The 22,859-nt window shown below is 37.7% G+C and overlaps 2 protein-coding genes across 5 annotated transcripts in view; one reads left to right on the forward strand and one right to left on the reverse strand.

Moving 5' to 3' along the window:
* The window catches only part of LOC109094700 (probable G-protein coupled receptor 153), a 35,598-nt gene extending 25,458 nt beyond the window's left edge, over positions 1-10,140 (forward strand). Inside the window, exons 4-7 of one of the 4 annotated variants that reach the window (XM_042730346.1) lie at positions 1,327-1,516; positions 3,687-3,871; positions 7,284-7,303; positions 7,557-8,217. In XM_042730346.1, coding sequence (XP_042586280.1) covers positions 1,327-1,516; positions 3,687-3,871; positions 7,284-7,303; positions 7,557-7,839 — 678 coding nt within the window. In that variant the 3' untranslated portion in view covers positions 7,840-8,217. Of the gene's footprint in view, positions 1-1,326; positions 1,517-3,189; positions 3,220-3,686; positions 3,872-7,283; positions 7,304-7,556 lie in introns of all 4 variants that reach the window. The other 3 variants (XM_042730343.1, XM_042730344.1, XM_042730342.1) reach the window with 3 other exon arrangements.
* Positions 10,141-20,944: 10,804 nt separating this feature from the next.
* Positions 20,945-22,482, reverse strand: LOC109094736 (transcription factor HES-5-like). The gene is made up of 4 exons (XM_019108445.2): positions 22,327-22,482; positions 22,095-22,190; positions 21,923-22,004; positions 20,945-21,819 (listed from the first exon to the last, which is right to left on the reverse strand). Exons 1-4 carry the CDS (start codon positions 22,378-22,380, stop codon positions 21,356-21,358), a joined length of 696 nt encoding a protein of 231 aa, XP_018963990.1. The 5' UTR covers positions 22,381-22,482; the 3' UTR covers positions 20,945-21,355.
* Positions 22,483-22,859: the final 377 nt, after the last annotated feature.

Below are 22,859 nucleotides of genomic sequence, written 5' to 3' on the forward strand. Positions count from 1 at the left end.
CAAAATCCATACAGCATAGGCTCACTGATAGCCTGTAAACCCACAATCCTTTTAAGGGATGTAAACGTCAACAACAAGACTGACTTGAGAGTCAGAATGATATCTGAAGCTGACTGAAGTGGTTCCAAAGGAGGCTTGGTAAACCTTCTAGCACTATAGATACGTCACAAGAATGAACACAAGCAGGTCAGAATGTTCTCAGGCATCTCATCCCACACATGAAACAAGAAACAAGTGAATGAGTTTGTATGTTCTTCTTGTGTTGGAATGGGTTTGCTATGCTATTCATCCATATGGTCTTTTTAAATGACTGTAGTAATTTTCATGCATGCAATCCAGCCATTTCACCAGCAGGTGTCGCCCTCACCCGCATTACAATTCGGATTTTTCGAATCTGTAAATAACCACCTGAATATTAGCATGTAATGTGCATTTCCTGTAGGTGAAACAGTTTTTCTTGGACGATACTAGTAATGTGGTTACTTTAAAATGATACTTTAAAATACTTTAATGTGGTTACTTGCTGATAGACATGAACTGGTGACAAGATACATCTTACTGAAAGCTTTTACCTCGCTTCTTTTTGCAAAGAAGACGCTTTAGTATGTTTTAAAGTGCAATGGGGAAAGCTCAATATGTCCTTCTGCATAGTTGATATTGGCAGAAAAGCCAGTCGTGAACTAATGGTGGAAGAATATGTGGAGAGCCATTCAAAGTAGGAGAAGTTCTGTGGAGACGTCTCTAAACTGTGCCATACAGTATCGTGGTTATTAAACAGGGGTGTATTGATATATCGTGCCTTGCACAAAAATGTGACTCTATACATAATACATGTGAAAAATTAATTGTGATATAGAATTGATCATGATGTAGAGTTTTATCCATGACTCAACTTACTGTATTTATAGTTAATGTCTGAGAATAGTGTATAGTTAATATTTAAAACTGTGATTAATCAAAACTGATCTTCAGAACGTCATACTGTATGTGCCGGAGTGCCATTTCTTCAGTCTGATTAATTAGTGAAAGCACAAGCATCAATACATCACCATATTGCTTTTTTAGATACATCAGTTGTGCATCCTTCATATATATCAAACTTAAGAGGTTGATTTATAATGGTTGAGCAAATTTAGCTTTTTTAAATTTAAACTGTTAAGAATAAACTAGGGCACATTTTAGAAATAACTGACTTTAAACCATGTTTAGCTGGTGAAAATGCTAGTGTTCTAATCATTTTGGCCACCACTGTATATTATCAGAGGAAATGTGTTTCCATTTGAATTTGCTTTTTAACATGTAAATAATTGCAGTGCTTCATTGTAGGTGGTGAGCTTTGCCAGCCTGAAATTTGACCGCTCCTACAGTTGGATGGTCCTGTGTGTCCTCTGGTGCTCCATAGCTCAATCAATCCTGCTCCCCATGTTCCTGTGGGCTTGTGACCGCTACAGGGCAGATGTCAAGATGGTCTGGGAGAAATGTGTGGCCATCATGTCCAATGATGAAGTGGACGAAGGTAAGGACCTCTAAGCTTCCTTTAGTGTTCCAAGGAGAAAGCAATGCTATGTTCAAAATAACATAGTATTGTATTACTTACATCCTGCTACATCAGTGTTTATTTTAAAAGAATATATAAGGACAATACACAGTATACAGCAATAAATGTTTGTAAATTCTAGTATTAAATTGTTATATGTCACATAACTTCACTGAGCAAGATATCGGGAGATTACTAGTTTGGAATAACATGTAAAATTACAGAGAAGGTGCATTGCAACAACTGAGCTTTAATTTTGGTGACAATAGTAGATCATCCTGCTGCCACGTGCATAGGGTAAAGATTCACAGATACAAAATGTCTTTCAAGTAGTATTTATAATGTGCAGTATTTGTTCAGTGGTATTCATACACAGCCTCAGATTTTAGAGAGTGAGTGGAAATAGGAAGTAAAAAAAAAGTTTTTTTATTTTATTTTATTGGTAACACTTTACAATCAGTTTCCATTTGTTAACATTAGTTTACTACATTAGTTAACATAAGCTTACAATGAACAATACTATAAAACATTTATTAATCTTACTTAATGTTGATTACAGGATTTACTAATACATTATTAAAATCAAAAGTTGTATCTGTTAATGGTAATGTAATGGAGCTGTGCTAACATGGACAAACAATGAACAGCTGTAACTAGCACAAACAAAGATTAATAAATACTGTAACAAATGTATTACTTGTTGAACATAAACATAGTTAAACATAGTTAACAAATGGAACCCTATTGTAAAGTGTTATCATTTATTTTTATTATATTTATTTATTATAAAATAGTATATTATAATATTTATTTATTTATTACATTCATTACTGCTGTGTTTGGGGGAAAAACTTGAATCTACTACAGTAGGTCAACCAATGATGATTACAGTCATTGGATTTATCATGTGACCTTCATTTTGAGATGGACTGATATTATTTTCATTAGTGTCTCAATATATTTTGACTTACACTTAAATATATATGCAAAGTTGATCTACTCAAGTAAAGTGTCACAGAGTTGCATGATGTCACTACTCCTTGGACATGTGACCAACGCCCCCCTGTGGCTTTGCAGGACCACTGGCCAAAATACCAACGTTACAACAGGCATTGTTACTACAAAAAAAAAAAACTTGTTACTTTGTATTAGACACTGCTACCATCAGTAAATAAAATTATTAGTTAAAATTACATAAAAAAGCTTCATGCACCCTTTCAAGAAGATTCCATATTACATTACTATGATTTTACAGCAATAACAACAGTACTTTGGCAGAAACAATGGTATTTTGGTTGCAATATATAGTAACATTGCAATTTTTTATACTGTATGTACTATTAAAACGTAAAAACCAATGTAAAAATATAAAAACAAGGGGATGAAATATATTTCTGGATAAAAATAACTAGAGGTCACATGATAATTATATAATTAATATGCTTCATCACAGACTACTAGTGAACTGAGGCTGTCAGTATGTATTGATGAATGTACAGTAGGTGTTAAGTGTGTGACTTTGCTGTTAGCTGTATTTCATTGCCCTTCCTGCTATTTGGCACGTTCCCATTTCTAAGTTTGCAATCATAAGGAATATGTGCAAGAAATGGATTCTGTGATCTTAATTTTACCAGTGCTCTGCTTCTTTCCAGACGGTTTGCCTTGTGTAACTCAACTCAGTTGTATGTATAAGGGTTGCTTCTTGTACTTGCGTCTCACTCAAATGCATGCAAAGCTGCCTGTGCTAATAGCTAATCTCATCTATCATCCCGCTGTGTGCCCCCATGTTGCCTTAAAATCAGCATTTCACATTGCCCTACAACTGATTTTATAGTAAAAAAAAAATTATAATAATAATTTTTGTACCCCTCAAACAATCTTTTGCCCCAAAACATATTTTTGGGAATATGTTTAAATACAGTTTGCTCTAACTGCAATCTATAAGCAAACAGTGACAGTCAGTCGAGACACTTCAGTGGATTCAATGATTTTTTTTAGAGCCTCAAATTCTAATGCAGCCACCGAAAATCTTTAAAAGGGAATTGTTTTTCCTCTTCTTTTTTTATCTATTCGTGTGTATGTCTGTCTGTGTATTTTGAGCACACTGATTTTTAATCCTGATACATATATATGCTTTCTGCATTTGCAGAAAACAGCCAGGATGGAGGCATTCATCCGGACTTAATATTTGACAGACCATTTGACTATAGCTCTGCTGCTGATATCATGACGGTAGACCGTATTGCCAAGTACGAATTCTCAACCTTAGAAAGGGGGGGCTCCCAGGGTTATCCATTGAGGGAGCTTCAGGAAGATAAAATGCACTATTTGCAGGTATATTTCCATTAATTTTGTTTTCAAATTGATCTTTTTGTTCATTTCTAACTAAAATGTGCATGCTGCAATGGCCCTCCACCTCAGTATTTACAAAAACATTATAGTCACTATATTACTGTCAGCACTTCTACTGGAATCATTTTACATTCCTGTTGTGTGACCTATTAGATATTGAAATTGGAGACTTTTGTTTTGTGTGGAATTTTTTTGGAAAATATGATCTAACAAGCACTTTTGTTTCTTCACCCCAGTGGTATCTTGGTATTTTTTATGCAGTTTTTTCTACTGTTGCAGGGCTCATGTGACGAGTGCCACTGATGCCTTTTCAGTTTATATTTTAAAGTTAAAAGCTTGAAGTCATTGCGAATTTAAATGAATAAAAAACACTAGTCTGAATGAAAAACACACTCAGTATGTCTGACTAATCATGTTGTAAAAATTCCCTTGATATTGATATTATGACATTAGTTTTGTTAGTTGTATATTAGTTGTAGAGGCACAGCTGATGTGTGATCTGTGTAGGAGTTTTTACTTTCATGGCACAATCCAAATGTAGATTGATCTTTTGAATGTAAAAAGAATAAAGAAAATAAAAATCAATCAGATTACTTGAACCACTTCCATAGGGAAACAGTGCTATAAAGGCTTACAAGTTGATTAAGAATTCATAGAACAGGCTGCCAGTAGGTTTTAGAGCTGTGCAATGCTTCACTTCAAACTTTTAACCTTTTTACATTCAACTGATTACTTCACATACTGCCCATAAGCACTCACATGTAACCTCCACATGTAACTTTCATTGACCTTTTACATATCATCCCTTTTTTCTCTGTGTGTAAATAATTGACCAGCTATTAAAAACAAGCCTGTCTGGAATGAAAATTTGGACTTGGAGGTTAAATGTGGAGAATATGCCATAAATGTGTACGCCGAACACTTCCCAATGCTCTGTTAGGTGATCTGCAGTGCTTGACTGCTTTCCATTGCTGATTTTATTGCTATATACATTGCACGAAACAACTTTTGAAGTTCTCTTCAAAGTTTATTGAACTACCATTAACATTGTGTGTGTTAGATTTGTTTCAAAGACGTTCGGCAAAAAAACAAAAACACTGATGCGTATTGATAAAGAACTCAAAGCTGATGTGTCTGCTATGGAAGATTATTCACTTATTTCTGTAGAAACAATGTTCTTTTTCAGTTTCACCAGTGTTTTGCATCATCATCATCGAGTATTGGAATGCGGTAATAATTGGGAAGTACAAGCTAATATTGTTTTGGCTGTCAAGCCATTCAGGCTTATAGAACATTAAATGCTGCCAATCAATAATATTTAAGACCATCTAACAATTGTGATGTAAGTCCATCTTTATCTTTATATGGCAAAAAACTTTTTTTTTTTTTTTTTAAATCAATGGGCAGTACAGGTCCTTCTCAAAAAATTTGCATATTGTGAAAAAGTTCATTATTTTCCATAATGTAATGATAAAAATTAAACTTTCATATATTTTAGATTCATTGCACACCAACTGAAATATTTCAGGTCTTTTATTGTTTTAATACTGATGATTTTGGCATACAGCTCATGAAAACCCAAAATTCCTATCTCAAAAAATTAGCATATCATGAAAAGGTTCTCTAAACGAGCTATTAACCTAATCATCTGACTCAACTAATTAACCTCTAAACACCTGCAAAAGATTCCTGAGGCTTTTAAAATCTCCCAGCCTGGTTCATTACTCAAAACTGCAATCATGGGTAAGACTGCCGACCTGACTGCTGTCCAGAAGGCCATCATTGACACCCTCAAGCCAGAGGGTAAGACACAGAAAGAAATTTCTGAACGAATAGGCTGTTCCCAGAGTGCTGTATCAAGGCACCTCAGTGGGAAGTCTGTGGGAAGGAAAAAGTGTGGGAAAAGAATGCTGCACAACGAGAAGAAGAGGTGACTGGACCCTGAGGAAGATTGTGGAGAAGGACCGATTCCAGACCTTGGGGGACCTGCGGAAGCAGTGGACTGAGTCTGGAGTAGAAACATCCAGAGCCACCGTGCACAGGCGTGTGCTTTTGATGAGGAAGCAGCAGCAGAAGCGCCTGACCTGGGCTACAGAGAAGCAGCCCTGGACTGTTGCTCAGTGGTCCAAAGTACTTTTTTTGGATGAAAGCAAATTTTTGCATGTCATTCGGAAATCAAGGTGCCAGAGTCTGGAGGAAGACTGGGGAGAAGGAAATGCCAAAATGCCTGAAGTCCAGTGTCAAGTACCCACAGTCAGTGATGGTCTGGGGTGCCATGTCAGCTGCTGGTGTTGGTCCACTGTGTGTTTTATCAAGGGCAGGGTCAATGCAGCTAGCTATCAGGAGATTTTGGAGCACTTCATGCTTCCATCTGCTGAAAAGCTTTATGGAGATGAAGATTTCGTTTTTCAGCACGACCTGGCACCTGCTCACAGTGCCAAAACCACTGGTAAATGGTTTACTGACCATGGTATTACTGTGCTCAATTGGCCTGCCAACTCTCCTGACCTGAACCCCATAGAGAATCTGTGGGATATTGTGAAGAGAAAGTTGAGAGACCCAAGACCCAACACTCTGGATGAGCTTAAGGCCGCTATCGAAGCATCCTGGGCCTCCATAACACCTCAGCAGTGCCACAGGCTGATTGCCTCCATGCCACGCCGCATTGAAGCAGTCATTTCTGCAAAAGGATTCCCGACCAAGTATTGAGTGCATAACTGAACATAAATTATTTGAAGGTTGACTTTTTTTTGTATTAAAAAACACTTTTCTTTTATTGGTCGGATGAAATATGCTAATTTTTTGAGATAGGAATTTTGGGTTTTCATGAGCTGTATGCCAAAATCATCAGTATTAAAACAATAAAAGACCTGAAATATTTCAGTTGGTGTGCAATGAATCTAAAATATATGAAAGTTTAATTTTTATCATTACATTATGGAAAATAATGAACTTTTTCACAATATGCTAATTTTTTGAGAAGGACCTGTATATTTAAAGCAAAATGGCATGCTTTATAAAATAGACATATAATTTAAATCAGTTGAGTAACAAGGCTTAAATGAGGCCAAATAGTAAAAATGTTTAACTAAATATTTAAAAATAGTAAAAATGTTTAACTAAATGCTTAATTAAATTGTGTATTAGTTGATCTAGGGTTACAAAAACGGAATGCCATTGCTTTAATGATGCTTTGCTTCCCTCTACTGGCCAGAGTATAGTACACCTATCAATCAGTCCTCATAATGCATATAGGGCTTCTTTGTAAAGGCTGTCTCATTCCTGCATTAACCAATACAGTTGCTTTCATGCAAGGCTTGTGCTGTATGCTTTGGATAGTGTACTTAAAGTTCTTTTAAATACTAAAAACTCATTTTATGTCTTTCCTGTGTAGTTCTCAGAACAATGTGGAATGTGAGTATCTGTTTGTAGAATGAGTGATTTTAAACTAAGCAAAATAATATTAACTTCATTTTATCCCTATTAAAAAGGAGATATATGAATATTTAGTACTTTTAAGTGAAAACAGGCCTGTGTTGCCATTATAGTTCACAAGATTCCATTGATTCTGGCATTATAAGAGATGCAAAAGCTTTGAGGTCCTTAATTTGAGCCGGAATTTTGCTTTTAAAAATGTCCTGGTTCACTCGTCTGTGTGTTACTCCAGGTGCCCCCTACAAGAAGATACTCCCACGACGAAACCGACATGTGGACCACCGGTCAGATCCCGTCTTACCTGCATCGCTGGGGCTCCACAGAGGACATCATTGGCATCCCCCAATACAGCTCGCCACGCCACGAGAGACGTCGGAGCAGCCCGGCACCCTACCACGAGGAGAGCCACCCACACCGCAAAAGGAGACGATCCGAGGACATGCATTCGCTCAAGCAGATTCCACGAGTCGAGCGTTATGAGGACGATTTCAAGTGCTTTAGCCGCGACGAAGTGATTAACTTCATTGACGAGACGCCACTGGCTAGTCCAATGAGAAGCCCGCGGCGAGCCTCTGCGATCTCTCTGGTTCCAGAGACCTTTGAGCAGCACGTTGTTTTGTTGCCGCATTTCCCGCTCACGCACTTTGACCGTGAGCCTCAAGTGCTTAGACGCTGCTCTGAGCACGGCAAAGCAGCCACGCCAGGCGTGAGCCCCCAGGATCTGCAGAGAAAGGCGAGGGATGGTATCGTTGGCGAAGGCTCGGGCATCAAGGCATGCCCTGAGCACAAACGTGCATCAGAGCTTGTTTCATTGGGAACAGGTGCACGGACAGGGGAGCAGTCTTCTTTAAGTATTAGGAAAGGACAGGTAGATGCATCTGTGTGGGTGGACCAGAAGCACCTGCCAAAAGAGGAAAGCAAAGGAAGCACTAATAGTTTTATAAGCTCACAATCTGCATCGTCAGGCTATATGACATCCATAGGATCAACGAACTAAGCGACAGTTTTATGAGTATTTTCAAGTAGTCCATGATATGCTTATAAGTGTTAAAGCTTTGACTAAGTGGAATGTTTTTGTTGACTAGGAACTGGGATTTTTGAAGTGTGATGGATTCGGAATGGCATAAGGACACCATTGTTCCTTTTTTATATGTTGCTGATACCAGGATGGATTTTCGAGTTAGTGGGCCTCCCAGGCGAGTGAAGTTGAGCAGCAAATAAGTGTCCTGAGCTCAACACTTTTGGTTTGAAATGAGCACTAAGCATTCTGCTCATACACATGAGCTTTTTACTGAGGCCCATGACAGTTTTCAGCTTTTACGTTTCAGTGAGAATTTAGTATTCTCGTCAAAATACTGCCTTTCTTGAGTAAGGAATTAGGGGCCATTCAATTACTTTGTGTGTGTGTGTGTGTGTGTGTGTGTGTGTGTGTGTGTACAGTATAGTGCTGGGAGTTCAAAAATACTTTTACAATTTCCAACATACTTTTATGTTTAAATATGTCTTTGATGTTCAATAATAGCCAAACAAATTATTTTGTCCTTATTTTTTGTCCAAATTGCCCTTGTCTTATAGCATAGAGGAAGAGGTGAAATTTGACAAAACAGCTTAATTTCTCAGTTATTTTATTCCCTTAATTTAATAAAAACCACAAAGGTCAACTTGGTTGTGGAAAAGGTTAGCAGCAAGATTGAAGTAAATTATATAGCATTTCTTTACAACATTTTAGCTCACAGAGCTTTTAACTCTTTAAATGTGTTTTTGTTGTTTCTGGTGGTGTGGCATGTTTTTGATATTTTTTTAAGTAAACTGAAAGTATATTTTGTTATATCATTTGAATTCATATTTTTGAAGCACAAGGTTCTCTTTGTAGATCCAGACATGTTTGCCAATAGGCTAAAATGTTTTTTTTCACAGATATATTTTAAATGAGTTTGTGTTAAGTGCTTTGTGATGATTGAAATGTATATCTGATGCATTGTTATTCTCATGATTACAGTCTTATTTGTCTGGTAGCCCGTAACAAAGTATGATATGAAAAGTAACACTATTTAAAAACACCCATAGCCTGCAGTGAAATGATCTTTATCATGTGGAGAATAGGACCTTTTGAAAGCTGGTGCAATTTGATTTGTTACAGTAGACATAACCACTGAATGGGAATTGGATATTTGTTGTATTATTTTATGTTGTATTATGTTGTATATGACCAGATTTTATACATGTATCCCAAGACATCAGCTTTTTAAATGATTTGTTCTTGTTCATTTATACATGTATATATATATATAAAAAAAAAAATCTGTGCTTGCTGCCAGAATGCACTTTTGTACATTTTATACAGCCAGATATTGGTGTTGAAATATCAAATGGTGCTTGATACCTAGGCAGCTTCACATGGGATCCACTCGGACATTCTTCATATTCTGTGTGGGAACCTGCAGATTGCCCTTTTAGTCTAATATACAGTAAGGGCATCAACAAGAGTCTTCCTTCTATACTCTAGATGGTTGTACAAGCTTTTTCCCCCTTAAATTGTTTCTCATTAGCTTTTGAAGACAGTCATCGTAGTTAAGATGGCTTTAAAATGAATGTGAATAAAAAAAAAAATTGGTACCTGACAGAATATACATTAACTAAGATCAACTTGAAATGGCCTAAACCTTGTTTTATATGACCACTTACATATGATATATTTCACAATTGTCAAGAATGATATGTAGCACTGAAACATAAGCCACTTTGATACATAAATTTGAGCCTATACATTCATGGTGAGAACATGCTGATCCCTGTTGCAGTAGCACAGTGGGTATTGTGAATCATTTAATTATGAATGCAACAAGACCTGTTTGGTTTCATACAGGCTTATATGTTAAAATGTAATTTAATGAAGCTTTAAAATTAATTCTGAGGTTACAAGGACTGTGTTGTGTCGATGCACTCATGAAAATGAGTGTGTTGAAATCTCCTAAGTGAACAAATTTAAACATTTTTATCTCTGCCTATAACAAAGTCTTTTGATTACTGATGTTTTGTTGTTCAGATATAACGTTCTCTTTCAGTTCAATGCAATTCAGTTCAAATGAGCATGACTCTGCTTAATGGTATGAATCTGTAGAGTAGCAAAGTTTTGCAAAACATTAAGCAATAAATATATTACACTCTGTAATGAAGAGTCAGTGACATGGGATTACGTTTGGAGTTTTTTTGATGCTTTGTTAGTGTAAGGAAGGATAAGTTAGGTAAAGTTAGTTCAGGTGAATTGTAGGAACGTAGGAAAGGCAGAATCAGAACCTGAGTGGTTGAGGCAGGCGGCAGACAGAGTATAATAAATCCAGTAAATGGTAATCAAATGGTATAAATGCTCAGAAATGTCAGCAGTAGCAAAACAAGACTTCACACATAGGTAAGGAATGGCACGGATTAAATAGGATAGTTATAGGCATATGTTAGGGTAATCAGTCTCAGGCACAGAGTTATGGGAAATTAAGTCTGCAAGGAGAGTTAGTACTCTGGTGATGGTTCCCTCTGGTGGTGATCGGAGGGAGCCACAGAGGCTTGATTTGTGACAGAGCCCCCTCCCTGTGAGCGACTCCTGACGTGAGAAGGCACACGACGCCGAGGTCTTCCACGGGGTCTCGGGGCTGGTTTATTCAGATGGGTCCTACTGTATGAAAGTCAGTGGTAAGAGAGGGATCTAGAATGTCTTCTGCGTTGACCCAGGACTGCTCCTCCGGACCATACCCCTCCCAATCCCCTAGATACTGGAGTAACCTGCCCCGGCGATAAGAATTCAGGATCTTGTGAACTCTATACGCCTCCTCACCTTCCACGATGATGGGAGGGGTTCTCTGGTCACCAGCTTCCTCCTGGTCCTCTGCTCCTCTCGAACCACGAGCAGGCTTAAAGGGATACTTCATCCCAAAATGAAAACTTTGTCATTAATCACTTACCCCCATGTCGTTCCAAACCCGTAAAAGCCCCATTTGTCTTCAGAACACAATTTAAGATATTTTGGATGAAAACCTGGCGGCTTGAGACTGTCTCATAGACTGCCAAATAAATAGCAGTTTCAGTGTCCATAAAAGGTGCTGTTTCTATGTGTATTTAGCTTTGATTTGAAATAAAACAGGATTGTAAGCACTGTGAAGATCATGTTTGGTGAAATACTTGGCTGTCCGCAGCTGTTCCAAGGCTGCTGGAACTAGTGGTAGGGGGTAATTGAACTTGACAATGAGTTCGTTGAGACCACGGTAGTCAATGCACGGACAAAGTCCTCCATCCATCTTTTTCACAAAGAAGAATCCGGCTGAAGCAGGTGAGGGTGATGGTCGAATGAAGCCCTTTGTTAATTCCTCCTTGGTGTATGTTTTCATGGCTTCAGACTCGGGTTGTGACAGGGGAAAAACTCTGCCTTTGGGAGGATGAGAACCGGGTAGAAGGTCAATTTAGTGTCTTGTTGTTACGGTGGTGAAAGTGGTTGTTTTGGTTTATTTTTGCTGGGTGGATGGATTAAATCATGGTACTCCCCAGGGATTCTGGGTGCAGTGATGGATTCAGTCTCTGTCTGGTGAGAGATCAGGTTCAGACAATGTTTGCGCCAGGATTCAGACCACAGAGTTATCTGTTTATTGGGCCAGGAAATACACAGGTTATGCTTCTCAAGCCAGGGAAAGTCCCAGGATGATGGGAGTTTGAGGGGATTGGAACACAAATAGACGGATGGTCTCAGTGTGAAGTGCTCCTGTACGCAGTGATAAATCCTTTGTGACGAATTGAATCCAGCCAGATCCCAGAGGACGTCCGTCTAGCGCTGCCACTGCCAAACGAGATTCACATGGAACAAGGGGAATATTATGAGTCTTGGAGAATTCAGAGTCAATGAAATTTCCTGCTGCCCCAGAATCAATCAGAGCTGTGGTGTCAATAAGCTCCCCATTAACCCTTAAGGTAACTGGTATCTGTGTTACTGTATTTAGATTTTTATTGTTTTTTGTAGTAAAAAAATTACGTGATGGACGAGTGGGGCATGAAGCTCTCATATGTCCAGAAAGACTGCAGTATAGACAGAGGTTCTGACGAACACGTCTCTCTCTCCTCCATGCCGAGATGAGTAAAGCCGATCTGCATTGCTTCAGTCTCCTTTGGTAGAGATGTCATAACTGCAGGAGTCGATGAGAGTCAAGGTTGACGTCGAGAACAGATGAGATTATCAATGCGGATCGCCTGATCCATGAATTGTTCCAGAGATTTACCCTAATCATGGCAGGCCAATTCAGACTGTAGGTCAGCGTTGAGACCTTTGCGGAAAAGGAGCTTGAGAGGATCATCTGACCACCCTGTCTGTGCAGTAAGTGTGCGGAAGGATAGTGCATAGTCAGCAGCTGAACTTCTTCCTTGACAGAGAGATAACTGCTCGCCCACTTCCTTGCCACCCTCGGGGTGCTCGAATACCTCCCTTAAGTGTTGAATAAAACTGGTAAATGAGGGGGGAAATAGTGCTTATTGAGGGGAAATGGTTGTGTTCTTAATTCTGAGGGGGTGGTGGTTTGGAGCGCCCTTCCAGTGCTACTGTCCGTGGGTATAGTATGGTCTGTTGGTTTACAAACATCTTACACCTTGCAGGTGATCCATCAAACTTTTCTGGAAATGCCAAGCGAGGGCTGGCGGTGACAGAAGCTGTTGTCGGAGCGTGAGGATGTGGATTAACCATATGAGTGCTCTCCTCGGGTGGTGGTATCCGTAAACCCTGCAGAGTCTTTACCAGCTCCTCCGTGAGTGAGGTAAGATGATTCAGCTGTTGTTGTTGAGAAGCCAGTACTGAAAGTTGAGCTGATACTCCCGTGGATTAGTGATAGAAAGCTGCTGGATCGATTTGTGGTGAAGTCTTCTGTTATTGTTAGTAGGTTAAGTGGGGATAGATGTGATGATTTGTTAGTGACGTTGGTGTGTATGTGAGGCTTTATTAATAAACAGACGAATCAGACCAATGTAGGAAAGGCAGAATCAGTACGAGTCCGTGCAAAGGGTCGAGGCAGGTGGCAGACAGGGAGTAGAACAAATCCAGTAAACAGGCAGGGTCAGAGAGGCAGGCAGAGAACAATCAGATGGGTATAAACAATCCAGGTAGGCAACAGGTAATCAAACAGGGTACAATTGCTCAGAAATGTCAGCAGTAGCAAAACAAGACTTCACACATAGGTAAGGAATGGCACGGATTAAATAGGCAGGATAATGATTACCTGTGCAGGTAATCAGTCTCAGGCACGGGGTGATGGGAAATGAAGTCCGCAAGAAGAGTTAGTACTCCGGTGATGGTTCCCTCTGGTGGTGATCGGAGGGAGTCACAGAGGCTTGATTTGTGACACACACACACACACACACACACACATATGATGTTGTTAGGACTCACACATATATATATATATATATATATATATATATATCTAGGAAATATTAGGTTCAGCTTCTGGCCCTCATGGCAGGAGGACATATATTGCGCTGTGAGCTAAACACATTCTGGTTGCACTTTATTTTACAATACATGTGCCTTCATGTATTACAATGTACCAAAGAAAGTTCTGGTTATACCTGGTAACATGGGGTTGGGTTAGGTTTAGGTTTAGAGGTAGGTTCTTCATCAGCAGATTTTTTTTTTTTTAGATTGAATAATTGAGATTATTTGATCTTTAAAATTGATTAGGTGCCCTTTTATGATTAACAATGATTTTCTTATGCTATAAGCACTACGTGCCTTGTCCATCAGCTCTTCAATTGCTTAATCAAATTGTCCATAGGCTGAACTCGTTAGACCCAAATATCCCCCAAGTATAAAAACATTTTTTTCAAAACAGTTCACTTTCAAGTAGCATGTTTATTTTATTTTATATATGCGATCATGGCTGGTTCACACTTTACTCCAGTAAATATTTTTTTTATGGTAGATTCATATTTTAAGGCATTTACAATATATAATGTATTACAATATATTATTCTAAATAGTATAATATATTATACTGTAAACTAATGAATGGTTCAAACAGGTTCATCCTCCAGTATGGTCTTGCTTAAGGCTGGGATGCTGTCATGCGAGATGAAATAAACTGAATCATTTCAGTGATGAAAGGTGAGTCACTTTATTATTTTAAAATGGATTTCTTTGCTACAACATTACATGTGTGAACAAATGGTTTTTTGATCATTATTTGTTGTATCTTTCTGTTTTTATAGTTGGATCTTTTGTGTATTTGTGTTGACTGAGCGGGTGATACATAAACTGCAAATACTTCTGTGAAAATCTCCATTCCAAGTCCTGAATAATTTTTCTGATTTTGTCTTTTGTTCCCTGTCTCTCTTTAATTTTCTGTTGGAAACAATTGTTTAGCCCTACCACAAATAATGATAACCTACACTCTATGGCCAATGTCAACAGCCCTTTCTTGACAACAGGCTTGGTTTTTCCATTACATTAGTGAAAAGTAATCTTAAAACCTCTTAAGCTCTGCGGTGTATTTTGGATATTTTTTACAGACGTTGGCATACCTGGATTTAAAAGAGCACCCTACTCACATACATTGGAGTAAATTGATAAAAATGGACTCATTCTCATAAAAATGGTCTCATCCTAAATTTTAACACATGGGTGGAATAATTAATATTGGTATTTTATTTTTTCATAATTTTATGATAAAGAAATAAAAAATAACATTTTTTTTTTAATTAATTTAAAAAAAAATGGAATGTCTTTCATTTAAGATCTGTTTGGTCCATATTTATGCAGAAAGTTTCTTTTGGTTCCACTAGGTGCCAGTAAACAAGGGGGAAAATATTTTTCTTTATCATTTATATTAAAGGGTTAGTTCACCCAAAAAATGAAAATTAGGCCGAGTTTTCCTCCCCCCGGGCAGTGTTGGGAAGGTTACTTTGGAAATGTAATAGGTTACAGATTACAAGTTACCCTATTTAAAATGTAATATTAGTGTAACTTTTTTTTTTTTTTTTTTTTTGTAACACATTCACCACAAAGTCATTTTTTAGTGCTTTTTTTTTTTTTGTTGATCTGAAGTTCAATGCAGATTTAAAATCATAAGAAATAGTTTACTGATACTGTTTTTGAAACCAAATCTTTGCATAATTACAGGAAACACTGCATCTAACAATGGTTTGGGGGAAAAAAAATTGATTAAAAAATAATAATAAATAAAAGCATATACATCAACTCAAACAGGATTATCTAATAAGCATGTGTGCTATTCTGTGTACTAAACTCCTGAAACATTGGTGTCTTTTTGAAACATTTCTGTCTCTTTGTATATGATATGATGATAGTATTCTCATAATAAGTAAAATGCTCATTATGTGTTCATATACTCATATATTGAGGCAGCAGAGGTTGAAAACACTGCTAGCATCAGTAGGCCTATTTGAAACCGCCAGTCTGCGCCATTAATTTCTACAAGGGGCGGACTGGGAAAAAAAAACATTAGGCCGAGAAATCTCTCACTCATACAACCCACAACACATTCTGAAACATGGACAACCCTATTTTTTGTATGGACTTCACATAAGAAAATGTGGGCAAATGAATTACCATTTGTATTTATTTTTACTACAAATTCCATGGTGAAACTATGGTTAGTGTAGCAAAAACATGGTTAATTTGTGGTAACCATGCCATACCATACATTAATTTTCGTAAGGGTTGTGTTGTTGTCTGCTCTAGCTCCCCTTAAACCTATTATAAAATATGATTACTTGTCAAGTCAAGTCACCTTTATTTATATAGCGCTTTAAACAAAAAAGATTGCGTCAAAGCAACTGAACAACATTAATTAGGAAAACAGTGTGTCAATAATGCAAAATGACAGTTAAAGGCAGTTCATCATTGAATTCAGTGATGTCATCATGCAGCTCAGTTCAGTTTAAATAGTATCTGTGCAATAATTTGCAATCAAGTCAACGATATCGCTGTAAATGAAGTGTCCCCAACTAAGCAAGCCAGAGGCGACAGCGGCAAGGAACCAAAACTCCATCGATGACAGAATGGAGAAAAAACCTTGGGAGAAACCAGGCTCAGTCGGGGGGCCAGTTCTCCTCTGACCAGACGAAACCAGCAGTTCAATTCCAGGCTGCAGCAAAGTCAGATTGTGCAGAAGAATCATCTGTTTCCTGTGGTCTTGTCCCATTGGTCGTCTGAAACAAGGTCTTTACAGGAGATCTGTCTCTGGGGCTCTAGTTGTCCTGGTCTCCGCTGCCTTCCGGGGCTGTAGAGGTCCTTTCTAGGTGCTGATCCACCATCTGGGCTGGATACATATTGGATCCGGGTGACTGCAGTGACCCTCTGACTTGGATACAGACTGGATCTGGTGGCTACGATGACCTCGGAATAAGAGAGAAACAGACTAATATAAGCGTAGATGCCATTCTTCTAATGATGTAGCAAGTACATCGGGTGTTATGGGAAGTGTTCCCGGTTCCGGTTTACCTAATTAATGCAGCCTAAAAATCCTTTAACGGATTTGGATATTAGAAGTGTATTAGTATGTTATGTGTAAGCCAGGTTAAAGAGATGGGTCTTTAATCTAGATTTAAACTGCAAGATTGTGTCTGCCTCACGAACAATGTTAGGTAGGTTATTCCAGAGTTTGGGCGCTAAATAGGAGAAGGATCTGCCGCCCGCAGTTGACTTTGATATTCTAGGTATTATCAAATTGCCAGAGTTTTGAGAACGCAGCGGACATGGAGGACTATAATGTAACAAGAGTTTTTTCAAATACTGAGGTGCTAAACCATTCAGGGCTTTATAAGTAATAAGCAAGATTTTAAAATCTATACGATGTTTGATAGGGAGCCAGTGCAGTGTTGACAGGACTGGGCTAATATGATTATACTTCCTGGTTCTAGTAAGAACTCTAGCTGCTGCATTTTGGACTAACTGGAGTTTGTTTACTAAGCATGCAGAACAACCACCCAATAGAGCATTACAATAGTCTAACCTTGAGATCATAAACGCATGGCTAAACATTTCTGCATTTGACATTGAGAGCATAGGCCGTAATTTAGATGTATTTTTGAGATGGAAAAATTCAGTTTTACTAATGCTAGAAACGTGGCTTTCTAAGGAAAGGTTGCTATCAAATAGCACACCTAGGTTACTAACTGATGACGAAGAATTGACAAAGCACCCATCAAATCTTAGACAGCGTTCTATGTCATTACATGCAGAGCTTTTAGGTTCTATAATTAACACCTCTGTTTTTTTTTTTTGTTTTTTTTAGAATTTAGCAGTAAGAAATTACTCGTCATCCAGTTTTTTATATCGACTATGCATTCCGTTAGTTTTTCAAATTGGTTTGTTTCGCCGGGCCGTGAAGAAATATAGAGCTGAGTATCATCAGCATAACAGTGAAAGCTAACACCGTGTTTCCTGATGATATTTCCCAAGGGTAACATGTAAAGGGTGAAGAGTAACGGCCCTAGTACTGAGTCTTGAGGTACTCCATACTGCACTTGTGAACGATATGATACCGCTTCCTTCACTGCTACGAATTGATGGCGGTCATATAAGTACGATTTAAACCATGCTAATGCACTTCCATTAATGCCAACAAAGTGTTCTAGCCTATGCAAAAGAATAGTGTGGTCAATAGTGTCGAACGCAGCACTATTTGTCTGCTAAATTACTACTGTAACGTTACAATAGATATTAATGATGTCCTTTATACAGTATTTTGAGTGATGATGAGCAATGGGCTGCTGCTGCTTAACTAAGTGAAAACAAAGACAAAACTACAATAGCATATTTACATATTAAACTGACCTGCACTTGAAACCCTGAACAGTAGTTTTGCTTCTCTGCTCCACCTGTGCGCTTCCACAGTCCACTCATTCTCTCTCTCTCATTGATTACTCTGATCCTAACCGTTTGCTGGAGGCGCGGAGAGCGCGCGAGCCGAGGCATTGCAGTCACGACTAACCGATTTATGATTTATTAGAGATTTAATTATCGAATGGCGGACTCGGAAATAATCGCTTTAGTACCTTCGGCATGCAATTATACAACAACATTATTAAAATTGGCTGCCAGGCCACCGGGAATTGTCCCGTTTCTCCCGATGGCCAGTCCGCGCCTGATTTCCACAGACACGCAGAACGTGCAGGATTCATATAGGTATTGTCTTTTTGCGGCTTAATATTCACAGATACTAGTCCATATCACGTTTTTATTCAAGTGTACTGACCTACTTTTGATTTATTCGTCCAAAATGTGGCATATTCCGTCCGCGTTACTAGGTTATAGGAATTCCGTTTTTATGACTGGATTCTACGAACAAGGGCTGAGCTGAGTTTCCCAAAAGCTTCGTAAGCCTAAGAAGTTCGTAAAAACGATCGTACGACTGATCTTAATATTACGGTCTGTTTCCCAAAAGCATCGTAACTTAAGTAGCACTTGAAAATCATCGTAGATCTACGGGTGCTCTGGAGTAATCGTAAAGCCCTAATTGCATCGTAAAACAGATTTATGCGGTCACCTGCAGGACAATCGGCAGATTACACCTTAACTTTATTCAAGTGCTTTATTCATGTGATTATAGTTAAATTTGAATTTATAAATGAAATAATTAAAAAGGGCAGAAAAATACACACTAAATTAAATGACTGAACAAAAAAATGAATAAAATAACAATGAAGGAAACATGCTTCAAAGACTGGGAAAAATAGGGATAAACTTAAAAAAATAAAATAAATAAATAAATAAATAAATAAACTGTCAATGACTTACTGACTTGCAGTCACCTTGGGCCTGGAAATAAAGTCTCTACAAATATACTTTCTTATATTATATTATATTATATATATATTATATTATATTATATTATATTATATTATATTATATTATATTCGCGTTTTCTAGAACACAGCATTAGGTTTACATTTAAATAAACGAGCGTGTACTACAATTACGAGCCATTCTATAAGGTGACATTTCAGCACTTGACAAACGGATAGCGACTCCTAAGTAGCATTTAAAGCACAGCTTCGTGCAACTGTTTTAAGTGCATTTTTGGGAAACGCACATGAAACAACTACCGTTCGTAAAATTAGGCTACTCGTAGAAAACGCTCTTAAGCGCTAAGATCAATCGTTATCAGGAAACCCGGCCCGGGTGCGTTTCCCAAAAGCTTCGTAAGCCTAAGAAGTTCGTAAAAACGATCGTACGACTGATCTTAATATTACGGTCTGTTTCCCAAAAGCATCGTAACTTAAGTAGCACTTGAAAATCATCGTAGATCTACGGGTGCTCTGGAGTAATCGTAAAGCCCTAATTGCATCGTAAGAAGACAGATTCATGCGGTCACCTGCAGGACAATCGGCAGATTACACCTTTAACTTGATTCAAGTGCAATGTGATTATAATATGACTTGAAGTGCACGAAAACCGGCTATGTATCAGACCCGGAAATAACGTCTCTCTCTCTCTCTCTCTCTCTCTCTCTCTCTCTCTCTCTCTCTCTCTCTCTCTCTCTCTAATGTATATAAAGTACATTATATATTATTATGTAATGTATAATATTATACACTACAATATAATATAATATTGTATTTGTATTATAGTTATTAGCCTATATCCAAGTTGTCTGTCTGGAACGCAGCATTAGGTTAACGTCAATAAAGAGCGTGTACTACAATTACGAGCCATTCTATAAGGTCACATTTCAGCACTTGACAAAACGGATAGGGACTCCTAAGTACTTAAAGCACAGCTACGTGCGATTGCTTTACGTGCATTGTTGGGAAACGTGAAACAATAACGAACGATCGTAAAATTACTCGTAGAAAACGCTCTTAAGCGCTAAGATCAATCGTTATCGGGAAACCCGGCCCAGTCTGTGGCCGTATGTCTCAGTACAATTTGGGAAAGAAATCAATTAAATCTGTATGTGGAAGTGTGTAAATATTCAAATGTAATCCCCTTTGTAATCGTTAAAATTTTCATAAGTAACTGTAATTTATTTTTAAAAAAAAATTTTAGTAACTGTAACTGATTACAGTTACATATATTTTGTAATTAAACGCCGTTACATGTAACTAGTTACTCCCCAACACTGGCTATGCAATGGGTAGGAATAGGGTTGTGGGGTAGATGCGTATCATTTGTACGCGAAAACTGCGTATCATATGCACGCCAACAAATTTCGCATCATATGTATGCGGAAATTACGTAGGCCTATTATTTGCACGCCAAACACGTAAGTATCATATCCACGCCAAAGTCACTTTTTGTCTATCAATACCACGAGTTTTTGTTTTTATTTGGCGTACTATTTATGCATTTTTTTTCTATGTGTACACCTCCCACCACTCACCATAACGTCTTCAAACCTCAAACGCAAGCGAAAAAGTTATTTGGCTGTTGGACTTTATCAGCCAATAGGCCTACTGATTTTTCACTTTAATTTGACTAAGTAAAAATTTAATATGTTCAGAAAATATTTATTATTATTATTATTATTATTATTAATTGTATTTTTTAACTGAATATCCTAAGCTATGCTTACCAAAATGCATATTTTTGCTTGGGAAAGTTTTTTCTTTTTCTTTTCTTTTTCTTTTTTTTTTTTTTTACAGTGAGATCGAGGTGTTGGATTTTGTAGAGTATGGTGGCCAGAATTCAGCCTTTTACATGTTAAGTCAACAGCATAAATTTGAGGTAAGCCTGTTTCAAACAGAGATTACTTTTCATAAAGAATGATATGACGTATAACATTACCAATGCAGTGCATTCTAAATATTTAATTCCATTTCAAAGTAAAAGTCATTCATTCGATCTCAGCAGCAGTTGACGTCTACATCTAGTCATACATTTTGTCCGTTTGCATAATAAGCCATTCCAATCCAATGGTGTAGTCTTTTATTATTAAAATAAACATTTGTCATCATTTATCAAAAAATATGATCTACATTTACAGTGCATATGAAGCCTAAAGTCTAAAGTGTTAAAACAGTGACATTTGAAATTCTTCAGATTTACCAAGGCCGCCAATAATTCTGTTTCAAGGCTTCAGAAAAATTGCAGCACTCGTCAGCCTTGGTATTTTTAAGACTGAAGTGTGTGGTTTTGAGCTTCTTGGATCCATGGGTTCCAGCCTGTGCGTTAAATGATATTTTGTCCGTATCACAAATCTCAATCCTATTCGGCATAGAGCAGAAATATCTGTCTGAGGTTTGCTGCAAGTTGGGATAAGGAGCGTCTGTTTTAAGCGGAGCTTTGTGTGATCGAAGAAGTGTACAATTTGAGGCAGGGATCCGAGCAGTGTCGCTTTCCGCGGTACTGAAATCAGGAACGACGTTAGAACCGCTCCTAAGATGTGCCAGCATGATGGAGCGGGAATCTCTGCCTGCGTCCGAAGCGAGAAGATAATGACTGACAGTGGCCAGACAACTTCTGTAGCCAGCGTGATATTCAACAGAGTCACAAACTGTGGGCGCTCCTGCATTTAGAGAAATCAATATTTATTGTTTTCCAATAATACACTTAAATTATGTTAAAAATGTAACGAATAATAATTATTTACATGCTAAAGGAACACAAACCTCTTTTGGTGTTTTGCAGATGCATCAGATGTTTAACCGTCAGCTCCAAAATGTCAGCCTTTTCCAGTTTTCTCTTGCGGATCTGAATAATATAAAACATACCAGTTGGTTTTTGAGACAGAGATCTGATGCAAGAATTGGAATAAATTTTACATCCATTTAATTTTCTTACATTGTTCGAACAGACACTCTCCAGGAGACTTTTCAGCTGATTCAAACATTTATTAATACGTGCTCTTCTTTTCTTCTCCATTAGTGGTTTGGACACCTGAAAGACAAAACCGTTTATTTTATTTAAAATGCAATCAAAACACGCTGATAAAGAAGTTCTAGATTTTTTTACATTTTATTTATTGATTTATTTATTGTAAAAATAAAATCGTTTCACTTATAACTTTAATCACCTTTTTAACGCTCTGAGTTTTCGCCGTTACCACTCTCTCAGATGCTGCAGCCATTGTCCTCAAATGCTCGTTGCGCTTAGATACCCAGATGAATTATCCAACTTCCTTGTGTCAGAGTGAAGGAATTTTCCCCAGTATCCTGCTTTATAAAGAGAGACTCACTTAACATCTCAATGCACTGCTCACATCATTGGTGCACAAAAAGAGCATCCATTTAGTTTCTGCTGGACACCCAATCAGCATGAAGTTTCTTTCCCGGCTGTGCTTTTGTTCTCAAAAAGGAGTTTAGGGTTGCCTTTGGTGCTACTCTCTTTTATAACTATGAGACTTCTAATTCACATAATCTGAAGAAAAATACAAAATAAAATAATAATAATAAAGGTATTACTTGGTCGTATATTGGGCGTAATACGTAACTGTCTTTTCCCCACATCTCTTGCATGTCTAATTTATTTTATTTGAAATAACAAACTGTGGCTTTTCTAAACATGGGCTAACCCTTATAATCATATGATCTAATATTTTATCTTATA

The sequence above is a fragment of the Cyprinus carpio genome, chromosome B8 (assembly GCF_018340385.1).
Source record: "Cyprinus carpio isolate SPL01 chromosome B8, ASM1834038v1, whole genome shotgun sequence".
Taxonomy (NCBI): Eukaryota; Metazoa; Chordata; class Actinopteri; order Cypriniformes; family Cyprinidae; genus Cyprinus; species Cyprinus carpio.

Excerpts from the sequence above, each read along its gene's own strand:
- LOC109094736 (XM_019108445.2), bottom strand. The coding sequence starts at position 22,380 with ATGGCTGCAGCATCTGAGAGAGTGGTAACGGCGAAAACTCAGAGCGTT. Across the intron at positions 22,005-22,094 it reads AGAGTGTCTGTTCGAACAAT|ATCCGCAAGAGAAAACTGGA; the intron begins GTAAGAAAATTA and ends TATATTATTCAG. Across the intron at positions 21,820-21,922 it reads TCTGCAAAACACCAAAAGAG|GAGCGCCCACAGTTTGTGAC; the intron begins GTTTGTGTTCCT and ends CTCTAAATGCAG.